This window comes from Malaclemys terrapin, chromosome 1, assembly GCF_027887155.1.
Source record: "Malaclemys terrapin pileata isolate rMalTer1 chromosome 1, rMalTer1.hap1, whole genome shotgun sequence".
NCBI lineage: Eukaryota > Metazoa > Chordata > Testudines > Emydidae > Malaclemys > Malaclemys terrapin.
The window spans coordinates 312398230-312423786 of NC_071505.1; the positions used below are offsets into that span (position 1 = coordinate 312398230).

Here is a 25557-nt window from a genome sequence, read left to right on the forward strand (position 1 = left end):
TTACCTCAAGGGTCCTGTATTTGCTCCTCCTTCACCTGGAGAACTCCCTCTCGAAATTCCCTGTTAACGGCCCCTGTTCGCAAAGCTGTGACACAAACAACATAAATAAATTACATTACATCCTTCCCGTGCCATTGTTGGTGCACAGGGCGGAAACTAGTCTCTTCCGTTCTTCTTTGTCATTTTCTGTTGCTTTCATCTGCTCTACAGAGTTGATCAACTGTTTTGCCTGCCCTTCTAAGGGTTCTTCTGAAGGTTTCTCTTGGGCAACCTTGTTTCCTCAAACCAGTTGTTTTCCACTTGACAGCCTCATGTGGGAATCTGTGTGTTGGCACCCAGAGTTCTTGTCCCAAATATGTGCCGTGCTTCCTTCTGATTCTGATGGCAACAATCGGCTGGTTAGTGATTTCTCGGATCTTGTGTTCATAATGAAGTCTTTCCAACCAATGCCCAAAATCTTTTGTGGGCACTTATTTTTGAATGTATCTAATTTTTCTGTCTAATGATTTGGTAGATAGCCAGCTTTCAAAGCCATACATTCGCACAGAGATTATGTTTGAATTGAAAATTCTCAGTTTTGTTCTGATGCTATATATGTAAGCTTGGAAGGATTAGATTTTTATTGCTACATGTCAGTAAATGTCATTTTCACTATACACACACAAACTGATGAAAAAATATTGCCATAGATGATGATTGAAACTTACCGATAGGCAAAGTAAGAAATTCTGCTTGAGAATTTATTAGAGTTTGATTTAAAGGTATTTACTTTGTATATTTTGACATGATATTGACAATTCGTGTTTTAATGGTTATAGAGCTTTACATTTTTGAATCTCAACATCTGCTGTCATTAAATAATTGTCTGACACCCCATATAATTTCTCACAACTGAACATTTAAATAGACAAAAATTAAAAATGTTTTAAAATAAACATTGATATTTCTGCTGAAGTTATATAAAATAAAAAGTTCTGCCAAGCCTATGTATTTCTTTGATTACCATGCGTTTTTAAGTTTAGTAAATGCTGTGTTGCCTTTCCTATCCTTGATCTCACTTCCTTCTTGAAGTCTCTGTTGGCCAATATGGTGCTGCCTACGTAGGTGAACTGTTCTACTTTTTGTTCTTGCCTTCTAGTGTGATTTTACTGCTAGATGACTGGGCTTCAAGGATGTTTGTTTTAGCATACTAATCTTGAGCCCTGCTTGGCCTGTTGTTTTTGCCAGATTGTCTATCTTTGTAACTTCTCAGGAGTGTCACTCAGTAGTTCAATATCATCAGCAAAGTCTAGGTCTTCTAGGCATTTGCCATGCTATATCAGTGTTTGTGTTGCCAGTACCCTTCTTCATTATCCAGTCTATGGCAATGCAAATAGTGGTGATAAAATGCAGCCCTGTTTTATGACAGAGTCCAAATTGAACTACCTTGTCTGGTTGTTTACCCTTACAGCATCTTTGTACATGGCCTTGATAATAGTGACAGCTGTAGCTGGGATTCTGTAGGACTGAAGCACATTCCACAATGTATGTCTGTGCAGGCTGTTCAAATGTCGTTTGAAAAATCAATTAAATTGATGATGAGGGGAGCTTCCCAGGTTAGACATTCTTCTATGATGGTCCTTAGTATAAATATCTCCTCTACGCAGGATGTCTTGGGCCTGAGTTCTTCTCTAAACTTTGTACCCACTGCCTTTCTTCCTGCGTAGTGTCACTCAGCAGACGGCTTTCCCTACAACTGAGTAATGTAACTTCTCTCCCATTTTTGCAGTCAGTAAGATCACCCTTTTTGGATATTCTGACAATGATTCTATCTTTTCACTGGTCATTAGGGGGGGTCTCTTTTTTCCCAAACCTTCATTGACCAACTGTCTGTTTTGTTACGGTGATGGGATCAAGTTTTTAGTGTTTCTGCTGTGACTTGATCATCTCTCAACGCTTTATATTTCAGTTTCTTGATTGCAACCTGTACTTTTGACATCTCTGTTGGGCCAATGTTAATATTGAGTTGATCCAGTTTGCATGTTTCATCGAAATCTGGTGCTGAAATGGGGCTTGTCTGTTGAGAACTTCTTTGAAATGTTCTGCTCATTTGTTTTTCTGGCCTACCTCAGTTGTAAGCATTTTCCCATCTTTGCTTTTTATTGGCCTATTTCCTATTTTGAAATTTTCACTTGGTAAACAACTCTGACTTTCTATCATAGCAGCAGTTTCAGCTTCAGCTGCTAGGTCTTCAACATATCTCCATTTATCTTTCTTTGCATTGCTTTTCACTGCTTTCTTGCTCTCCTCTTTTGTTTTTTCCAATATTTCATTGATCTTAGAATTCAGGAGTTTTCCTGTCAGTACTTTGCTTTCATGGATGAGAGGCCACATTTCTTGGCTTACCCTGTTCTTGCTCTGTCTGCACTGATACCCAACTGTGGCTGCTGCAGGTTAAATCACATTGTCTCTGGAAGTCTGAGCACTGCTCAGGTCTGTTGTCTCTCACCTTCCTCTGCCTCTGGCAATGTCTCAAATCTGTTTTTCAGTTCAAGCAGGAATTTCTCACTGTACACTTTTGTTTTCTGTTTAAAGTTGATAATTTAGTTTGAATTTGAATTTCAGTTTAGAAATGCAAAGATTTTGGCCGCTGTTGACATCTGCTGCTCAATGTACCCTTGAGGCTTGGACAGATGACCTGACTTTCAAACTAGTGCAGTTGTGATCATAGGCGCCAATTCCGTGGGTGCTCCGGGGCTGGAGCACCCACGGGGAAAAATGTGTGGGTGCTCAGCACCCACCGGCAACTTCCCCTCTTCCCCCCCCCTCCCAGCTTGCCTCCGCCTCCTTCCCTGAGTGTGCCGCGTTCCCGCTTTTTTCCCCTGGCTCCCTGCGCTTGCACCACAAAACAGCTGTTTTGCGTGGTTGGGGAGGAGGGGGAACATGGCGCGCTCGGGGAAGAGGCGGGGGCGGGGATTTGGGGAAAGGGTCCAATAGGAACAGGGAGGGGGTGGAGTTGAGGCGGGGACTTTGTGAATGGGGTTGGAATGGGGGCGGGGAAAGGATGGAGGCAGGGCTGGATGTGGAGGGGCGCAAGCACCCACTGGCGCCGGGGAAAGTTCGCACCTATGGCTGTGATTGATCTAGTTTGTCATTTTGCCATCTGGTGAATTCCATGTTTCTTTGTGCATGTCTTTGTAAGGGAACTGGGTACTTGCAAGAACTAGGTTGGACACCAATTACAATTCTACTGATGACTCCCAACCCATACTTATCCATTTCTCTTTCCATTCCTAGTTTGTCACATCCTACTATAGCCTTAAAGTCACCAATCACAAGGAGTAAGTCATGTTTTGGTATTCTGCCAATCCTCTTTGGAGGCAATTTAAAAACTCATCTTTATCGTCATTGCCATGTTCCTCTGTCAGAGCATAGCACTGTATGATTGACATTTTTAGGAATCTGGTTTGGAGTCTGGAGTATATGATGCACTGGTTTATATGTTCCCAATTGATGAGTGATTACCTTGTGTAGAATCAGCCATAAAGAGCACTACTCCCTCTAATTGTTTGTTGTCACTATAACCTGAATAAATGAGATGTGGCTTCTCTTGCTTGAAGTGCTGTTTGACCGCACCTGTCAGTCTGCTCTCGCTGATGCCCAGAATTTCGAATCTAACGTTGTCCATCTCCTTCATGATCTTTGATATTTGAAACATCATTCTGATGTTTCAGTAACAAACTTTGAAGTGTTTTCTTGCTGCCAGCATCAAACTTTTCAGGATCCTGGTTTCCACAGACTTGGTTTCACCAGGAGCCTTCATGCAGCATGCAGGCTCAGCAGTGTTCTCTGCTGAGCAGCCATTTTTACCGGAATGATACCTTGGTTCTGTTTCTATAATCAGTGTGGGTTTTTTATGAGGCTAGGTGGTTAACCTTGTGCTCAACCCTCCCCACTTTATTCATGCTTGGGATGAGCAATCACATTAAAGTTCAGCAGGCCAGCTTAACCTACAGAGTGCAGTGCTGAAATGAAGGATACTAGATTTCTCAAGTACACTTGCATCTCTTTGATCACACACTCAGGGGTCAAGGAGAGGGATTCTCAAATCCCCAGAGACTGCAGCCTCCTAGGTTGCCTCATATCAAAATCGCTCTTCTTCCAAGCTGCTCCAACTAATTTCTCCACTATTCAGTACAGCTACATCTAACACAATGAACGCAGCTCAGGAGCATGCCAATAATTCCCAGTGGGAGCTCCAGGTGGGCAGAGTTAATATTGCATGGGCAGGTATCTCAACTTTGTATTTCTTCGTTTTCACAAGTTTGAGTTTTGCTAAACTTGGAGTTTTGGAGGGGCATGAGATACCACTGGGCAACCTTAACTCTGCATTAATGACAATTTTTTTTCTATTTAATCTTTGATGACAGTTCAGTGCCTTGTTCCATTACCTCTAATCCTTAAAGTCAGTAGGTTTTACTTACATTTTCTGTTTCATTGTAAACCTATTGCTGCTTGTATTGTCCTTATTGATCTAGTCTGTCCTATGCTATTTGTCTATCTATTTGCATTGCTTACTTGTTTTATAGCGTATCTGCACATTTGATTCTAGGTTTTAATTTGATTTATCAACTCATACTTTTCCTGGTCTGTACATTGCCATGTCTTGTCACATAGCAGATGTTCCCTCTTGCTTCAGCCATTCACATTAACCTCAATTTCCAATATAAGGGACAAAGTCTGCCTGCTTTTGACCTACATGCATAAGTGGGAAACACTGGCATTTGTATGCAAGCAAACAAGTCAGAATTGGTATTAGATTCTGCTTTTTGCAGGTATAGATGTTTGTATCCATGTTTCTGCCAAACTGAGTTGAAGGTTAACCCTGATAAGAGGTGAAATTTGGCACAGGTATCACATTTTCACAGCACATTCTTATAGGAGCAGATTATACCTGTGGTGATACTGCTTCTATAAACAGGACTTTCTAGCATCATTCACTGGAGCAGTAATGGAGTGAACCTAAATTGATCCTCATCAATTTCTCTCCTCTTCTCCCCCCCCGTGGCTTTGCATCCTGTGTAATTGTCAGTTGTCACGCTGCAGTCTCATGATATGTGGGGCATTTGGTTTATAATATTACACTTGGTTTTTATATATTTATTTATTTGTTTTTGTTTTGTTTTTCATGTTGAATCTAATAGAAGTATATGTCTATGGTAGAAATAATTGAGATTACCGACTAACTTAATGAAAAGATATTAACCTCTGTTTTTCTTCCAAAATCGTTTTCCATTAACATGCATATTGAAGAATATGAAGATGAATCTCCAATGAGAGTTTTACATGACCTGCATTGTGAAGTCAGGACTCTAAAGGTAATGACTCATCACTTGCTTGTCAAACTATACAGCAACGTATCTTTTTATTTTCCATAACTTGACAGATCATATATTAAATATTCTACAGTTCTAACTCATGAAGGTTAACAACTCAGAATTTGACTTGTTTTCTTTCAGTTTGCAAGTCCTAATTATTTGCTTTCCAAACTAATTACTTTAGTAAATTCTTTGTTTATAGAGATGCTGGCACTGAATTTATAATAAACCAATTTGTGCACTTCATGAGAGGGAAACCGAATTTAGTAAGCAAACAGATCCCAGTTTCAGGCTTTCACATGGTGGTTAAAAATGGTAAAAAGATTTTTAAATACACAAATATTTTGTCTACTGTCTTCTCACTCTGGTATTTAAATATTGAATTCATAGATTCTAAGGCCAGAAACGACCATTGTGAGCATCTAGTTTGACCTCCTGTATAAGACAGGCCACACAATTTCCCAAAAATGATTCCTAGCGCAGATTTTTTAGAAAAACATCCAATCTTGATTTTAAAATTGTCAATGATGGAGAATCCACCATGACCCTTGATAAAGTGTTCCAATGGCTAAATTGACATTTGAATTGACAGTGTACTGAAGTATTCCGTAACCCAAAATTTCTAACATAAATGTTCAGATAGGGAGTAAATTGTAGCACTGATGGAGTTCAGATTAGATGTACTAATATATACCCTAGTGAACATGTTATCTTGCTTTAAGAGTTTTATGGTGAACTACATAAAAATACAATGGAAAATATGGAAGAAACTTATTATCAATGTCTAATGGTCTGTTCAAACTATTCAGTGGGTGTTTTACTCATGACTTCATTGAGAGCAGTCCCTAAGCAACTAAAATCTTCTAACGTTCTAATTTGTTTGACAGTTCCATCACTCTTAAATTTCCTCCCTTCCCCACTATCTAACATTCTAGCTAGCTGCAGGTATTTTGGTTGAAATATGCAAAAGGGCAGTATCCAATCCTGGAGCCTTAGATGAGAAGAAATGCTTTCTTCCCACAATCTGGAACTCTAACTCTACTTAACTGCTGTGTGGGCAATGCTCTGATCTTTTGCCTCCCATAATATCAGAGCAGCAATATCTCAGGACCTTTCCTCAGTGAGAAAGTAGAGACAAGGACTGAGAATTACAAATTCTGTTTGAAGTCAACTACTAAGCATCTTAGATTAAATCTTCTTTTTTAAGAGCTTCCACTATCTACTGGTTATTGTAAAATATGGTGACAATTGTGCTGTAATGTTCTATCCAGCCAGCAAGTTTTAATAACTCTTCATTTCTGCACACTGGGATTGAATTTGAACCAGATTAGTCTATTTGAAGTACTGGCTTATAGGGGAAAGTTTGAGCCTTCCAGTCCCCAAATTCCCAACATGTTTTATTGCTACCATAACTTCGTACATATTTTTATATTTCTGCTGTAGGATATACTTCAGACATAAGCATGTTGTTCCATATAGCAAGATAACTGGTGGAAATTGAAGGTGGTGAATATTGTGTTCCACTTCCTTCCCATTATCAAAGCAAAAAAATAAAAACATTGAGTTTGTACACTTTTTGGTTTCCTTATTAATATACAGAAAACTTTGTGAAGCTGGTATGGTTGTGACACGTATACTTGACACACTCCCAAAAGCAATTAAATGGAGTTAACCCACCTAATAGTACATACTTCCCTCCATCACGTATGGGCACCTATTTACTATTACCACAACTACCATACATAGCACACCACACCCATAACTGCCTCACTCAACCCAGCCTTCTCCACATACCCCTTTAATCAAAGTACCTCCTCCCAACGTTATTAGTTGTGGATATTAGGTAAGAGTGTATTGGGTTAGTAGAAGGTAGTTTGGTAAAGTGGGTGGTGGAAGGCTGGCTTCCCTAGGACAGTGTTATAGTTGTGGTACATGGACTGGTGCACAGTAGTTTTGATAATGGTAAGTTTCCTTTGGGTGGAGGAATAGAACATATGTACTGTTAGGTGGCTTAACTTTTCATTTACTGATTTTGTGTCAAATATGTTGTGTGTAGCAACAAAACTACTTCATAGCAAAGATCTGTGCATTTCCTAGTTTTGAAATGATTAAGTAGGGATGGGGAACTGGGTAAAGGGAGGAGGCCTGTGTAGAAGCAGAAGTGCAGCTGATGATGATTTTATCTATCGGCTCTTGGGTGCCAACAGCTGCACATATTTATTAACGCTTTTTTTACTGGCAACTTTGATGTATAAACTTTCAAGAACAACAGCTGAAAATTACCCTCAAAGGAGCTCAGGTATTAAGTGGCTGAGCTTCTAGCCAAAATATGCAATCTCTCATTAACAGCAGCTACTGTGCCAGAGGACTAGAGAGTAGCAAATGTTGTATTTATGTTTAGAAAACATTCTAGGAGTGATCTGGGGAAGTACATACATGGTGGGAGGGCTGGGTGTTGAGGGGTCCCGGTACATACCCCCCACAGCCAGGAAAATTTCAACCAAAGCAAAGTGTGTTCTGAAGAGAAGATGTTTAAAAGCTGTTTAAAAATTTTGCATTTGTTTTTTACATGTGTATCTTCAGTGACTAGCCTTTTGAATAAAAGAAGCCTTTGTTTAAAGAGTCAATACACTCACCCATTTGATGAAGCATACAATAAATATATTGTATACTTTATTCCCCACTGATCTTTGAACAAAACTAGGGAAGAACAAAGCTATTTGTAAATTAGTATTTTAAAACTCACGCCTCTACTTTTTTCCTTCAAAGGGTGATGTTAACGCTACCGTTGATCAGAGTCGCTCTGAAAGACAAGAAACTTATGATTTCATGAAGGCCATTAAAGTACTGATGCAAAGAAATACAACAGATCTTGAAAAAATAAGAGAACTGTTCCAGAAATATGGTTATCAACCACTTGTTAAAGATAACTCAGGTAATACTACTTGAAAATACTGTAGAACCTTTGGAAGATTAAAAATGTGATTTCTGATAAAACATTGCCCTAATTGTAAGCATCTCTGTATTAAAGCACAGACCAAATGTGCTAATATTATAAACTAGTTACAAAACAGAATACAGGCTTAGCCAGATTTCTTTGCATTAACATTTCTAACAGTAGGTCTATTCGTAAACCCTTGAAATAGTATGCAACTTGAAATTTTTACCCTTGTTGCATGGACAAGTTAAATATTACAGTAACATGCATAAAATTACACTCCCTGACCTTGTAATCTATCTTTCATTTCAGGTGTCATTAATGTGGGCCATAGTAGTATTTGTTTTACAGTAATACTCAAAGATTTGGGGTCCCATTGTGCTGGGTGCTGTAAACACATGGACAAAATGACAAAGGTTCTAGAGTTAAGACAATTTGATGTGGTTTTTAAACATAACTGTCTTGTTCTATATTGAATACTAACTGATAATTAACAGCATGTTAAAACATGTAACACGTCTTCTTAACTCAATTTGTTATCCTAGCAGAGGCTTTGTCTACATGAGCTATTGCACTGGTTTCACTTAAATCAGTTCATACCCCTGTACTCTTATGTTGATTTGAATGGCTTTTTTCAGTTTAGCTTAAATCAAACTGAAATAAAGCTGGTTTAAACCAAAATAAGTGTCCATCCAGCAGCTTGCACCAGTTTAATTAAATTGTTTTAAAATCACAGTGCTAAACCAGTTTTGCACAGACAAAGGCCTTAGGCAAAACCAAATGATTATCTAGTGGTGTCTCTTCTTCTTTAATGTTGCCTCAACTTTCCCCAGTCTACTCCTTATTGATATAAAAATCCCAGTAGTACTTGAGGACTAATATAAACCCTTAACAGTATTATATTAAATTTTAAAGAAAATCAGTAAATATGTGCTATACTAAAGCATTTTCAGAAGTGTCACCGCTGGCACTCCTGCTACTTATACTATCATTTGAATGGCTTTCTTTTAGTTGCTATGATTTGTAGGAATTTGCAAGTGTTGTTTTCTTGAGTGTCTTAGTTTCTGAACATAACGTAGGATTTGGGCACTCAGTTACCTTTGCAGTGGGATCTTCTTCGTTCCTCTTGATCTTTTTACATTGTGCTTGTGCACATTTTCAGTTTTCTATTAACTCTTTGTCAGTGTTGTTTTTCTTAAGAGCAGTCCAGCTGTTGCTACACTTTCTTCTATAATCTTTCCTCCTTCTCCAAATAATATTCCCTGAATTTGAGAAAATGTGTGTTTTTAACTACCTTTCCATTGTAGGGTTTCGTGTCATTTCCAGTGGCACCTTCTAGTATCAAGAAAATATTTACTTCATTTTTCAAATGAATTGCCTTTTTTTGTTTGTTTGTTTAAAAGTAAACATTATTCTCTCTCCCTCCATAGCCCTCAACATTTTGGTACATATTAATTTGCTTTTTATAGTTTTCAGATTTTAGTGATCATTGTGTAGGAGAGTTAAAATATTCTTTTCTTTTAACCATTTCTTTATTGAAATAAGTACACCAGAAGTTCCTTTGGATTCCTGTTACATTTAACAGGATTTCAATTTTACAACCATAGCCATTGACTACACGGCACCTCTGCACAAGAGCAGGGGACTGTGCCAGCATATCTGATTGCAGAGATTAAGAAGTAAAATGAAAATAAGTCCATTATATATCATATTTAGCCTAGGATTACAAAATAAGTCTTGTTTTCTTAGTCTATAAACAGTTCTTAAGTGGTAACTGAAATTTCTGAAGTATCCTTTGTTTTTAATAAAACAGTGGAGGACGAGGAGGAAGTTAACCATGCATCTAAGGTATCTGACCAAGCTAACTCTGATCAAGAGAAAGTGGAAGATATGTCTAGCTTTCCTGCTTGTATTGGGAAAACATCTGTGCCTAAGGATCCCCTGCGTAACCCACAGCTTTCAGATTTCGGTCTTTCACAGTACGCATTCTCCAGAACTTGGGATGTGATGGATGTACAATCCCATACAAATATGCATAAAGAAGATTCAAGAAATAGAATTCCAACTCTCAAACAGACCCCATATATAGTGCCCAAAACACCAAAATGTACATTAAAGATGGATGATTATGAGTGTTTAACTCCAAAGCTTGAACATTTTGGCATTAGTGAACATACCATGTGTTTGAATGAAGACTATACAATGGCACTTATTAATAAAAATGTTCAGGCAAGAAAAAAGTAAGTAGATGTTTTTAACTTCAGACTATCTTGTGTTTTCTGTAGTAGTTTCCTCTGATTGTACTAGTTTCTTGCAATTTTCTGATGGTATGTGATCCTTTTTTTCATATTGATTTCCAGCTTTGTTAGTGTTGCATTTTGAAAAAAACACATATATATATATATATATAACACACACTCTCTCTCTCTCTCTCTCTCTCTCTCTCTCTCTCTCTCTCTCTCTCTCTCTCTCTCTCTCTCTCTCTCTCTCTCCCCACCTTCACCCCCCCGCCAGACACTGCTGTGTTGGATACCCTAGATAAATTGTGTCTTTCTGCAAATTTTGTGCCTTCTAAAGATTTTAAATTTTCCAGTTTGAGTAGGTTCCACATGATAGAGACAGTCAGATCTGAAGACCTTGGCTTTCATTAACCTCAGATTTGGGTTCAGATATTAATAAACATTGTCCTATGCAGTGATCATTTGAATTCACTCTCACCTGTTCTCTTTGTTGCAATAATCTGGGATATTCCTTTCAAATCTTGTAGCAATTCCTATTTTGGTCTCCATTTTCATTACTGTAGGTGTATCTGTTTTGGGATTATACTTTGATAATATCTAAAATAAAACATTAAAGGGATTAAAGAGGTAATTATCTGAGCAAGAATTCAAAGCATTTGAAAACTGATTTAAAGCTATTTCTAGATAATGCTGTCTGAGTTATGGATGGGCAAAAGGCGTAACCAGCTATAATGTAGTCCAGTTTTTGGTTTTTTGGAAACTAATTTTTCAGAAAACCAAAGACTGATATAAAATGTTTACAATTTTTAATAGTCATGGAAATATTGTTTTTATCAAATAGATACTCCCTTGTAGTAGCTGCAACACAAACACGGCAGCATGGAGAACTTCAAAGTCAAACTGGTATTTTTAAGGGTCTGACTTCTAAAATGGGTACACCTGGTTTTAAAAGTCAGGCCCTCATTGTCCATAGCTGAATGAAACAGAAGAAATACACAGCATAATAAGCAACAGAGAGTCCTGTGGCACCTTTAAGACTAACAGATGTATTGGAGCATAAGCTTTCGTCGGATGCATGTGACATGCATCTGATGAAGTGGGCATTCACCCACGAAAGCTTATGCTCCAATACATCTGTTAGTCTTAAAGGTGCCACAGGACTCTGTTGCTTTTTATAGATCCAGACTAACACGACTACCCCTCTGATACTTGATAGCGTAATAAGTAAATTATATTTTTAAAATAATGTAGGTTGTTATAATCTAAAGTGAGGCTATTAAAATAGGTGAAGTGTTTTTTTTCACAATGTCCTTTTAAATTCTACAACTCAGACAGTTTCTCTTAATGATTTATTTCACTTAATGAAAGAGTTAGCATATGGAGTGACAAAAAAGGGCTGATAATGAAAACTGTCACAACTTTAATTATGAAGTCAGTGTTAGTTCCATGGGACTTCTATAATTGACTCTATATTATTTTTTAAAACTCAAATGGAAAATTTGTAGTAGAATTAAACAGAAATCACAGCATAGTTGGCTGTTTTTCCTTCACACTTACTGAGTAGATGGATATATATTTTTTTTTTTGATCAATCTTAAAATTCAAATTCTTTAAAAATCAAATCTCCAGACAGACATTATGATCTTACGATGATGCCAATGTATGTTAGAACCAGTGGCTCGAATTGTAAATACTACAAGCACAGGCAATTCAGTTATTTTGCCTTTTTCTATACATATGAAAAATTGACATGATAATTTCCCACATATATTCCACCCATTGGCTATTCTATGGCTGCTATTTCTCTCCCCACTCTGTGGACTTGTAAAGGAATCAGTCTCAATTCATGTCTGGATCATTCTGCGGAGCCTGCACTTGGGATGGAGGGGAGCTGATGGGAGGCTGCCGGCCCACCCTGGTTCCAAGCTCCCACGGCCAAACAACGTTATAAGCAAACATTGCGCAACTTCAAATGAGTATGTTCTCTAATAGATCAGCGATGTAACAATGAAACAACATTAACCAGCACGATTTAAGTGAGGTGTTACTGTAGTTTTTTTAATTTTTGTTTCATTTGCCCTGCAGGATAACAATCCTGTTCTTGCACTTTCTCTTTCCTGGACTCTTTCTTGTCAGGGATATAGTGCATAAAGTATGCAGAAAGATTTTTACATGCTTTTAAGCAGGCTAATTTTTGTAAATAAGACTCTGTAAAATTTAATTAGTTTATTAATTTAATGGGAAGAATGGGTATAAAGTTTGATATGTGTCTGTACCCAGAGTGACACAAAGTAGACTTATTAAATGTCATTTTTAAACACCTATAACTTAAAATGGTTTGACTAATTGCTTTCAAAAATAATTCTAGCATACTTCAAGTATTTCCCCAATTTTTTTCTCTAGAAATACTTTTCCTGTGCAAAACTATAAGAGATATGAAAATGGGTCTTGTAATTAAACTTGGGTTGCAACCTTCATGGAACTGCTATTAAGTAGATAATCTGTGTAACGTAACGTAACCTGTAACTCAAACAGCTTGACCAATTTTCCTGAAACTTTAGGGGGGAAAATTCTCCTTAGTCTTGAGTAACTTTGGCAATTTTCAAGCCAAACTAACTTTCCTAGCCAGTAGGGAGATAAATATATGGGTCTTAAAATGGAACCTGGTTGCAACTTTAAAGAGACATCAACTTAAAATCATACAACAGCACTTCAGGTATAGTCATGGGAATTCCCATATCAGATCAGACCTGTAAGTACCTTATGTTTAAGGGGAAGGTTCAAGAATCCCTGTTGGACAATTATGGAATCCGTGGTCATAGGGAAAACAGGGCTGGGAAACAACTTCCTCTGTCTTTCTCGTTGCTAATCTCCCTCCTCTGCTGTATAGATTTCAGGCAAGAGGGAGAGACAATGTAAAATAAAATGGAAATATGGACTCTAAAATCAGATCAAGTGTGGGACAAGACAACCTGAAACTACTTTTAACTTTTTTTTTTTCCGGAATGACTAGGTTTCAAATCTCTTGGGCAATTGATAGGGCATGGATAGATTGCTGCACTTGTACGCTATGAACTATGGGATTTGAACCATAGCTTTCTTTGAGGACGAGAATGTGTGTAGTCTTATGTATTTATACAATTCCTAGCACAATCCTAATCCTGATCAGGCCTCTGGGTGTAACTGCTATATAAATGTTTAGTAAGTTGACAATATACCTTTAATCATGGAACCATAGTCATGGTATTTTAATATCACTTTTGATTTTTTTTTTAATCCCAATTTGTAGTTTTCCAAAGGAAGATGATAATGAAATGTGTGTGGCACCAGAAACATCATCAAAGTCCAGGGAAATCATGGTTACTCCTGGACCAGCAATGAAAACACCTAGCGAAAATGGTAAATTCAAACTATTTGTAATTAATAGTGGTAATTTTCAATTAATTCTGGAGTAAACTTTCTGCATTGACAGTTCAGGTTTGATACTCGTTTGCATTATAAGGGTTCAGAAAATTAATTTTAAAGGGTACAAAAGAAGGTGGGTTTGGCGGTGTGTAAATCTAGCATCCAGACTTAAAGATAAATATTTGTTTTCTCTCCTATCTCCAACACCATCATCCACAGAGACCAAATATGTTACTCTGTGAGTCTTTCACTTTCAGAACTTAATCGTTGCTTCAGTAATTTTAAACTTATTTATTAAAAGAACAGGAATGAAATTACGTTGGAATAAGCTGACCTGATATTATAACTTGTAACTCTTTCAAGATAGCTGTACAGTATCTTAAAAGAGAAAAATGAGACATACTTCAGAAGGTGTATGAAGATCTTAGAGCAAAATTGTACACTGACAGATATTTAAACTTTGGGAAAATTGAAGCTACGTTTATGTGAGAGATTTGTTCAGAAATAGGATGTAGATCTGTTGTAAGCAAGAGAACTGGTTCTTGAATGTGAATATTGTTATGGATTTGAATCTAAAATTTGCATTGTATAGATGGACTAAAGCGTCTAACCGTAAAGATCCTTCTAATTTAGTTATGTCTTCACCGTGGTAAAATGGTCAGCTAGTATTATATATTTTCATGCTGTTTTGGGATGTGTAAATACACAAAAGTTGTTACTGCAGTCTCTAATACAGAATTGTAAAATTGAACTGTTGTAGATGCCCTATGTATTCAAGCATGTAAAATTATTACTCATATCCATTATTTTAGCTGTTGATTGCCTGGCTTCTCCTTTGATACCCGTGTTCTGCACTCCTGGTCTGAAAATTCCTTCCAGAAAGGACAATACCATCTTACCCAAATCCCCGAATATGAAAGAATCAAATATTTCTAATCAGACAGCAACACCCACTCTTCCAGACTTTGAAACAGGCTGGCTAAAAACAGAAAGTAAAGTAAGTGCTTAAATATCATTTTAGTAATCATATTTACTCAGTGACAAGTGAAAATGTACTTAGATATAATTTTTTAAATGCGTCAGTAATGGCCTTCCCTTCCCACACTGGTTTTGTGGGCAAGTGTATCACTGTAGAACCAATCTCCGTAACATCAACTTGAAGTAATTAATAGCATTCTTAATTTGTCTAATAAAACTAAACTAGTTGAAGACATTTTACTATAAATTTGAATACAATTATCTTTTATACAGCCATTAAAGGGGAACAAGGCTGAGTCATTGCCAGAGATTGATGTGACAGTTGAACAACACAAAGAAGATTGTGCTCCTCCTATCTTAAGTTCTGACAAGTATCTTGAACATCTCGGAAGACCCTCTCTTCCAAAAATATCTGACTATGAAAATCTCCTTAATACTCCTCCACCTCCAGAAATAACAAAGATACCAGAAGACATTCTGCAGGTTGTTTTTACTTACTTCTTGTGTGTGTTTGTGCCTGTGGAATCTGCATTCTGTTATCAGATCAGTGGTGTGGAAAGACTACTTCATTTTACCAGATTTGAATCTGGAAATTCTTTGCTGCTTTCAGTTGAAAATGTATAAACCATAGTCATGGTTTGAATTCTTGCTCAGATAATTACCTCTTTAATCCCTTTAATGTTTTATTTTAGATATTATCAAAGTATAATCCCAAAACAGATACACCTACAGTAATGAAAATGGAGACCAAAACAGGAATTGCTACAAGATTTGAAAGGAATATCCCAGATTATTGCAACAAAGAGAACAGGTGAGAGTGAATTCCCCAGATGTACTAAAGAAATTGAATTGATATAATTTAGGGGAGTATATTTGGAGAAGATATATTCATTTAGAAATTAATATTTGCTCTCAGATCAGCTACCAAAACAACCCTTCTTTGTTGTGTCTTAATAAATGTGCAATATTTGGCCTGGTATTTATGGTGACTTTCTTAAGGTTCCTTTTCTGCTTGGTCTGTAGTTCATACAAATATATATTTGTGTACAACTAATAACTTCATTTTTTTATAAATAGCCAGAATAAATTCATAGAATTTAAAATGATCATGTTCAGCTGTATAACTATCAAAACTGAAGGAGTTGTGACCAGGCAAATATATAAAAGTGTGTGCTATATCAGTGGTGGGGAATACATAGCAGTTTCCCATACTAACTGGCCAGAACTGTGGCAATCTAGCAATTAAAGACGACATAGGACAGATTACTGTACCCTTCCCAAATAGCATGTGTGTATACATGCAAATACAATTACTTCATGACTCTGGGAGAACTGACTATGAAGAATGTAAACAGTCAAGAAATACGGCTTACGCCTTTATTAATCAGGAAGGAACCCAAGTATCCTTTAAATGTGCAGTCCAAGGACTTAATCAAATCTAATGCTCATTCTTGTACAAAGGAGGACAGGAAAAAAATTAATGTCATAAAACTCTGTAACTTTTTTACCTTTTCTTTCTTCAAGGGCTCTTTGCCCACTCCCTGAGAACCAATGCCCAAATGGTTTCTTCAGACGTTCTACTGTTCAAGATTAGGTCATTAAAACCAGGGAACAGAAATAACCACCTGTGACTTAAATGACCAATCACGCAGCCCAAATAGCAAATTTTGAATACTCAGATGCTTGCAGCAAATAGTTTGAGAACAAATCTATAGGTTGAAACAAGTTTGCACAACATATCTGAGCAATTCTGCATAATGGATAAATTAATAAAAATCCTGTTCAGATTGATCAGGAAAAGAATACCTTATTTGTGACAAATAACTTGACCTACTATGGATATCTCACACAGGATGATATTCCTCTGCTTTAGTGTTCTTTATTGTGCTTGTTGCTTACTCTGATATTAAACTTGTAATTGCTACAGATTTTAGAGTATTGGTGAGGAAAAGACAAGTCTTCTTCAGAGTTAAGGTCATCATACCACAGTATTCATGAGAGCCCTGAATGAAACCGAGAACACTCTGGCTTACATCAGCTAGTATGTTTGATATTGGGATCCACTCTAGTTCTGTATCAAATAGAATAAAGCTTTAATTTAGATGGACTTTTTCCCTGTCAAGCAAGATTTACAAAGAAATGTCTCTTTCAAAGGCTTTCTGTTTGAACTGACAAACTTAGTTCTCTTTGTTGAAGACACTACTGAAATGTTAAATAAACTTCTATTCTGGATATATTTGCAGAGGATATTCTGAATCTATCAAATCAAATGATTGAGAGTGAGCTGGGCATGGTTCTGGATTTTGAGCCACATTCATGGATCTTCTGAGTCTTACAGAACTTAAAGCATTCGAAGAAATAGAAAACCAGTGAAAAAAGACCTATATCTCAATTTCTAATAACTTTCAGCAAGACCCAAGGAACTAGTTATGCAAAACTCTCATGGAAAAGAGATGTACATTGTCATAACTTTGCCTTTCTTCAACAACATACATCTCCATGGCACTAGCTGCAAACTTGGAAGTGGGAGGCATAGGAGAAAGAGGACTTCTTATACACAGCTGGGGCGAGTAAAATCGTTTTAATTAATAATTTGTACTAAATCTCATATTAAAATAAAGCACTCTCAAAAATATATTTGTGCTACATTTCTCTTAGTGATGATGTCGTTCAAAGAGCTTTGCAGAATAATCCTTCATTTAATTCAGAACTGGTGACACATTCCATATGATTATTTCTGTCTGCTTACACATGTTTGTGCAGTATACTAGAGAGAAGAGGATGATTCAAATAATACACTAAACTGAAACTTCAATATGCTGCCTTAGAAAGTAAAATCTCTAAATCTTTCACTTACATTATATATCTTGTTAAGAGCACTGAATTTAAGGTCAACATTTTATTAAAATAAATATCTGTTTTGTTGTCTGTAACCAGGACCTTGAAAGCCACTCCAGTGACTAAAGAACTAGAAAGAGGAATAAATACAGTGTTACATAAACAGCTTCTAAATAAGGAACTGTTTACGCACATACACTAAGAAATTGGTTCTCTTTGGGGCGGGGAGAGAAACAAAATGAAGAGGAAATGAGAGAACTGTATTGAAAAACATTTTATAAAAAAAAGACGGGGAGGTGTTAAATATTTGACCCACTTTAGATAGATACTTATAATGTGAAAGATAGTTGCAAATGCTGAATTGTTTTAATGAATTTTTGAAAAGATCATTCCTAATCACATCACTTTTGATCCATGCAAAGTGATGGTGGTTTGTAGTTATCAACCTGAATTCCAGCACTTTCCTCCCAAGTAGTCCTTATTTTCAGAGGCCTTGTTATCCAGAACGGGGCCTGAGAGGCATTACAAGCAGGAAAACCAATAATAAAGAACTGCTTAAATCCTGTCCCTTAAAAGCAGTCTGATACAGAGGAAATTACTTGTACTGATTTGAAAGGAAAACGCTAGCAAGAGGCAACTCTGAATGTTATAGGCAACAGACTTCTGCTGCATAGTTCCTCTCATTATTCATAACGAATGGGTAATTCCTCCTACCTCTAGAATTTGGAGGCGGTCCACTGTTGTTGCTGGGAGCTCTGGGACTAAGCCCTTCCCTTTGGCTTAGGCCACCAAAATTGCTGCCTCAGGCCGAGGAACAAGTTGGTAGTTCAGTTTCTCCCAACCAATTTGTTTTAACAAATTTATTTATTTATTTAGTTATTTATGCAGTAGTGACTTCATTTCAGCTTCTAGTTCTTCTCTCCCTCTTCTGAGCTGAGAACTTACTGGAGCATTGACACTCTACCCCTCTAGTTCCTCCAGAATAGCACTTCTTGACTGAACTCCCTTTGCCCTGCACTACAGCAGCAAAGAAGCCCTGTAAGCATTGAACCAAGTTCAAGAGGTGCTGTACACTGCTTTTCAGGAGCATCAGAGGGGGAGCTATGCCCTGCTTCCAATGAGCCACAGACCCTTGCTCTGCCAGTGCATGGGGCTTCAGAGGCTGAGCTATGCATAATGTGCTATCTTTCTCCTGCAAACAGCCAGGGTAAGTAACATACACATTACCGAAAGAGAGAAATACCCAGCCCCAAAAAACTAAAAACACTGACTCCTACGAGACAGAAAGCCAGTTGCAGGTGAGGAGCTCATTAATATTAATAATATTGCTTCCACTTACTCTAATTTTGCTTATCTCTTGCTTTGAGGACATCAGATCCAAAAAGTGTGCTTCTGATTAAAACCAAATGTTAAACTGAAATGAAATGAAACCTAAAATTTCCTAAATTTAAGAACCTAAGTTTGGTACAGCACTAGTCCCACGAATAAAAAAATATAGTCAAACCTTCCAAAAGATCCCAAAGACCATAAAAATGAGGACAGTACACCAAAATTTCAAAGCTTCAACTGGCTATTCAGACAAGAAATGATTCATGTACTTAGTAAGGAAAACTTACTACTTGGCAATCAAATGGCTCATCGCATAGGGATATGAATCTTGCTTTGGGTGTGAAGTCTTGGATTTACATTCAGATCAGGTCCTTGCAGATGTGTGTAAAATGTTTTTAGCAATTTTTCCTGGGACTTGATGTGATTTGTGGCAAGAGCAATGGCTCCTAACTGAGTGGCTTCAAAGAAGTTGTGTTATACCCATCAATGTTCAGGGAGGACAGACATGATAAAAAAAAAAAAGGAGGCGGTGTTGCATTATATAAGAATATATACACTTGTTCTGATGAAGGAGGTGAAAGGCAGAACAGTTGAAAGTCATTGGGTAAAAATAATAGGGGTGACACCATGATAGGGGTCTACTATAGACCCCCAAGTCTGGAAGAGGCATTTCTAGAACAAACAACAGGAATCCAACACAAGACCTGGTAGCCCAGACATTTGTTGGAAAAATAAAATGCCAAAACACAAAATTTCCAATAAGTTTTTGGAATGTATTGGAGACAATTTTTTTGTTTCAGAAGGTGGAGAAAGTAAGCATAGGGACAGCCATTTTAGATTTGATTCTGACCAACAGGGAAGAATTCGTAGTGAATCTGAAGGTTGAAGGTAATTTGAATGAAAATGATTGTGAAATGATAGCTTTCATGATTCTAAGAAAAGAAAGGAGTGAGAGCAGCAGAATAAGGATAATGGACTTTAACAAACTCCAAGAACTAGTAGGGAAGGTCCCATGGGAAGGAAATCTAAGACAATAAAGGAGTTCAGGAGAACTGGGAGTTTTTCAAGGAGACAGTATTAAAGGCATAACTGCAAATTATCCCATTGCGAAAGAAAGAGGAAGAATAGTAAGAGGCCAGTCTGGCTCCATCAGGAGATCTTTAATGACCTGAAAATCAAAAAAGAAAGCTACAAAAAGTGGAAACATGAACAAATTGCTAAGGAGGAGTACAAAAGAACAGCACAAGCATGTAGGGACAAAATCAGAAAAGCTAAGACACAAAGTGAATTATCCTAGCAAGGGATATAAAAGGCAATAAGATGAGGTTCTTTAAATATATTAGGAGCAAGAGAAAGACAACAGAAACTGTAGGTCCTTTATATAGCAAGGAAGGAGAGCTAATAACAGACAACATCAAGAAAGCCAAGATGGTTAATGCCTATTTTGCTTCAGACTAGACGGTTAATAGTCACCAGATACTCACCACAATTAATATTAACAACAAGGAGGAAGGAATGCAAGCCAAAATAGGGAAAGAACAAGTTAAAGAATATTTAGATGTATTCAGTTTGGCAGGCCTGATGAAATTCATCCTAGGGCATTTAAGGAACTATCTGAAGCAATCTCAAAACGGTTAGCAGTTATCTTTGAGATAAGGACAAGATTATGGATCTTGATCCTGAAGGACAAGATATGTTCCAGAAGACTGGACAAAGTACAGTAAACATAGTACCTAGCTTTAAAAAGCAGAGCAGAGTGGACCCTAGGAATTATAGACCAGTCAGCCTAACTTCAATATCTGGATAGATACTGGAACAAATTATTAAACAATTGGTTTGTAAAAACCTAAAGGACAATAGTTATAAGGAATAACCAACCTAATTTTCTTCTTTAACAGGATTACTAGTCTAGTGGATAGAGGGAAAGCAGTAGCTATGATATATCTTGATTTTAGTAAGGCTTTAGTCTTTAGTCCCCCATGACATTCTCCTGAGCAAACAAAGGAAATGCAATCGAGATTAATATTGTAAGGCGGGTGCATGATTGGTTGAAAGACCAGACTTAAAGAGTAGTTATCAATGGTTCGCTGTCAGACTTATAGGGCACTTCTAGTTGGGTTTCACAGGGATCTGTCCTCTGTCCGGAACTATTAAATATTTTCATTAATAACTTTGATAATGGATTGTAGCGTTTGCTCATAACATTTTCAGATTTACACCAAGATGGGAGGAATTACAAGCACATAGGAGAACAGAATCAGACTTCAAAATGACCTTGACAAATTGGAGAATTGGTCTGAATTCAACAAGATGAAATTCAATAAAGATTAAGTGCAAAGTTAAAAATTAGGAAAGAAAAATTAAATGCACAACTATAAAATGGGGAATAACTGGCTAGGTGGTAGTGCTGCTTAAAAGGAGTTGAGGGTTATAGTGGACCACAAATTGAAAAAGTCAACAATGTGATGCTGTTGTGAAAAAGGCTAATATTCTGAGTTGATATTTGATAGGAGTGTTGTTATGTTAGACATGGAAGGTAACTGTCCCGCACTACTTGGCACTGGTGAGGCCTCAGCTGGAGTAATGTGCCCAGTTCTTGGTGACATACTTTAGAAAAGATGTGGACAAACTGAAGACAGGCTAGAGGAGAGCGACAAAAATGATAAAAGGTTTAGCAAATCTGATCTCTGAAGAAAGGTTTAAAAAACGGCATGCTTAGACTTGAGAAAAGAAGACTGAGAGGGACCTGACAAGATTTCAATTATGTTAAGGGCTGTTATAAAGAAGATGATCAATTGTTCTCCATGTCTACTGAAGGTAGGACAAGAAGGCTTAATCTGCATCAAGGGCATTTTAAGTTAGATATTAGGAGAAAACTTTCTAACTGTAAGGGTAGTAAGATCTGGAACAGGTTTCCAAGGGCAGTTGTGGAATCCCCATCATTAGAGGGTTTTATGATCAGGTTGGACAAACATCTGTCAGGGGTTGACTAGGTTTACTTGTTTCTGTCAACACAGGGGGGTACACTTGATGACTTCTTGAGGTTCTTTCCAGCCCTATATTTCTATGATTCTATAGCAATCGGCCATCCTAAACAGACACGCTGTGTATCCAAATTTACAGGTGTTGAAGATGTTTGAGGAATCAGAGAAATTAGTATCTGAGAATTCAGAGAGGCCTTGATCCTCACTATCAAATCCCACATAGCAAATCTGTCACTAGCAAGAGTATTCCAGAAGAGGCTATTCCCCTAGCAGAGGAAAAAATCTGGAGCTGAAGCTCACAAGGAAACCTAGATACATTTTCTTCCCAAACCATTAAACTCCTTACTGAGAGAGAGGCAACATGAGCATTTCTGTATAAGAGCTTACAGTTCTTCCATAAGACTTCCTTTGGGTCTACCCTCTATACCTATAATCTTAAGCAACATCTGGTGGTATTCACAGCAAGTCTCGGATTGCAAGTTATGCCACTTTACCTCTTCAAGCACAACATCCCATTCTGTTACTCAACTTCTCTCCTCATTCATTGCTAATGGGTTAATGCCCTCCACCTATGGAACTTGGAGGCGTTCCAATGTTACTGAAAACTCCAGGGCTAGGCCCTACTCTTCTGCTCAGGCTACCAGATTTTCTACCCCTGCTAGTTAAACCAGTTGGAAATTTAGTTTCCACCTACCCATTTTGTTTTATAACTTTAATTTTTATTTTTCTGTGCAGTACTTAGTCTTTCTTCCTTTCCCCCTGTATTAGGTGTTTGGCAGTGTGGGGGCTTTAACGACTTGGATCTGCTTCAGCCCCTACCCCTGCCACACTCTTCTCCGTCAGGCATGGCAGAGCTGTCTTGGTCCATGTCTATGCTAGGGTGCTACAACGGCATAGCTATGGGTCCACAGCTAGAGAAATGTGGGCTTGGCAGAACTACCATTAAGTGCATACATAATTGGTTAAACAATTGCAAACAAAAAATAACTATTAATAGAATGATGTCAAACAGGAGGGAGGTCTCAAATGGGGTTCCACAGGGATATGTTCTAGGTCCGGTGTTGTTTAATATCTTTATTAATTACCTAGAATTGTAGGAATAGAGAGCATACTGATCAAATTTGCAGATGACACAATGTTAGGCGGGTTCCCAATACTTTGGAGGATAGAGCTAAAATTCAGAGGGATCTTGATAAATTGGAGACCTGGGCTATAGACAACAAAGTGAAATTCAACAAAGACAAATGTAAGGTGCTACACTTAGGGGGGAAAAAAACAAATGCACAAATACAGAATGGGGGATACCTGGCTTGGCAGCAGCACTCCTGAAGAGAATTGGGGAGCTGTGGTGGATCACAGCCTCGGCATGAGTCAGCAATGCAATGCTGTTGCAAAAAAAAAGGAAATACAGTTTTAGGTTGCATTAACGGAGGCGAAGCATGCAAGTCACAGGAGTTGATGGTACCGTTCTACTTGGTGCTGGTTAGACCTCAGCTGGAGTAGTGTGTCCAATTTTGGTCACCAATGTATAGAAAGGATGTAGAGAAACTGGAAAGGATCCAGAGGTAAGTGACAAAGATGATCAAAGGGACAGAATACAAGCCATATGAGCAAAGGCTGGAGGAACTGGGTATGTTTAATTTTGAAAAGAGGAGATTAAGGGGGGAGATGATAGCGATCTTCAAATACTTGAAAGGCTGCCATAAAAAAAGGTGGAGGAAAGTTGTTCTCTTGCTGCAGAGGGCAGGACAGGAGGCAATGGGTTCAAGCAACAGCATAGCAGATTTAGATTAAATCTCAGGAAAAACCTCCTAACTAAGCACAGTGGGATACCCTGCTTAGGGAGGTTGTGGAAGCTCCTTCACTGAAGGTTTTCAAGAAGAGGCTGGATAGCCAGCTGTCTTGGATGGTTTAGATACAACAAATCCTGCATCTTAGCAGGGGGTTAGACTAGATGACCCTTGTGGTCCCTTCTAACCCTATGAGTCTGACCCCAGCTGTGTCTACTCTGGAGGTTAGGTCAGCATAGCTATGGTGCTCTGGGGCATGGATTTTCTACACCCCTGAGCACCATACCTATGTCAACCTAAGTTTTAAGTGTAGATCAGGCCTAAGTGGTGCTCCCTCTGTGAGGCAGCATTTACAGAGTGTGATGTGCCAGAGCATAGGGCTCAGAGTCAGATCAGCATCTCAAGTCCTGTCCCTGTCCCCCACCCAAATCCTGAGGAGTTATGCAAACTCCAGAAAAGCCCAATCAGGAGCTTCTGAGCACCTGGGGAGAGAGTCTAAGATAGAGGATACCATCTGGCTGGCTATGGGGTAAGTCCTGTTTCCCCCATCCTCTAGATACTGAAGTGTACCCTCAGCTCCTTGAGAGAAGCAAGGCTCCTACACAGCTCACCTTCCTCTACAAAGGGATAAGTCTTGCAAATCCTAGAGACTCTGGGCCCCAAATAGGCAAACACAAATGTCTCCTAAACAAGGCACCAATTAATATTAATGAACAAGTGGGGCTAAACCACTTTGCCTTCTCCCCCTGAGGGAGTTTTACTGGGGCTTTTCTGTGCAGTGGCTCTCACAGTGGTCTGTATCAAGCTCACCACTCCTTCACCCTGAAGCATCTCTAGACTTCCAGAGAAGCCTGTTCCTCCTGTGCAGCCCTGACTCAGGTTGCAGTGTAATGGGAATTTTGCTTGTCTGTCTTTCAGCCTACGGTCCCTCACTCTGACTGCCTGGGAAGTGGGCTCAGATTTCAGGCAGTGGTGGAATTAGGGTGACCACCCATCCCTTATTTTAAGGGACACCTGCCTTATTTCATTGATTTGTCCTTTAGGATGCACTGCCCTTATTTTAAGATGCATTGAAATGTATTAAAACTGATCCTAAGTACCATTTTAAATGTTAAATTGAAGCTAATGATAATTCCATTGTATATTTGAGGGCAATAGAAATGTACATTTGCGAGAAAAATACATGATATTCTAAGGGAAATTGTGTTTCCCTAAAACATCCCTTAAATTAAAGTGTTCTCTTATTTTTCATAAAAAGAAGTGGGCTGTAGTCCACGAAAGCTTATGCTCTAATAAATTTGTTAGTCTCTAAGGTGCCACAAGTACTCCTGCTCTTCTTTTTGCGGATACAGACTAACACGGCTGCTACTCTGAAACCTGTCTTATTTTTCATGTGGCTTTCCCTTATTTCCATCCAACAAAGGTGGTCACCCTAAGTGCAATGGGAATTGAGCCTTTTGACCATCAGCCATTAAACCCTTGTTCTGCTAGGGGGAAAGAGTCTTAGAATCTGAAAGGCAGGAAAGAGTCTCTTTCTGACCACCACTTCCCAGCTCCAGAAGGTGGCTCCAGAGGAAAGTGTAAAGACTAGGACCACTTCAGACAGTCTGTGACCAGAACAGAGGTACATGGGGATCTATTCTTACATGTACCACCTTTCTTAGGGTTCTTTTAATTTCAATTGCTTAACAAAAGAAA

At 38.1% G+C, this 25557-nt stretch overlaps 1 protein-coding gene across 4 annotated transcripts in view; it reads left to right on the plus strand.

The window, feature by feature from the left end:
- Nucleotides 1-17553, plus strand: part of SKA3 (spindle and kinetochore associated complex subunit 3) — a 26456-nt gene extending 8903 nt beyond the window's left edge. For 3 of the 4 annotated variants that reach the window (XM_054015456.1, XM_054015457.1, XM_054015454.1), the window contains 8 exons: nucleotides 5293-5357; nucleotides 8127-8292; nucleotides 10109-10535; nucleotides 13825-13934; nucleotides 14753-14937; nucleotides 15192-15401; nucleotides 15611-15729; nucleotides 17162-17553. In XM_054015456.1, the coding sequence (XP_053871431.1) occupies nucleotides 5293-5357; nucleotides 8127-8292; nucleotides 10109-10535; nucleotides 13825-13934; nucleotides 14753-14937; nucleotides 15192-15401; nucleotides 15611-15729; nucleotides 17162-17195 (1316 nt within the window). In that variant the 3' untranslated portion in view covers nucleotides 17196-17553. The other variant, XM_054015455.1, reaches the window with a different exon arrangement.
- Nucleotides 17554-25557: the final 8004 nt, after the last annotated feature.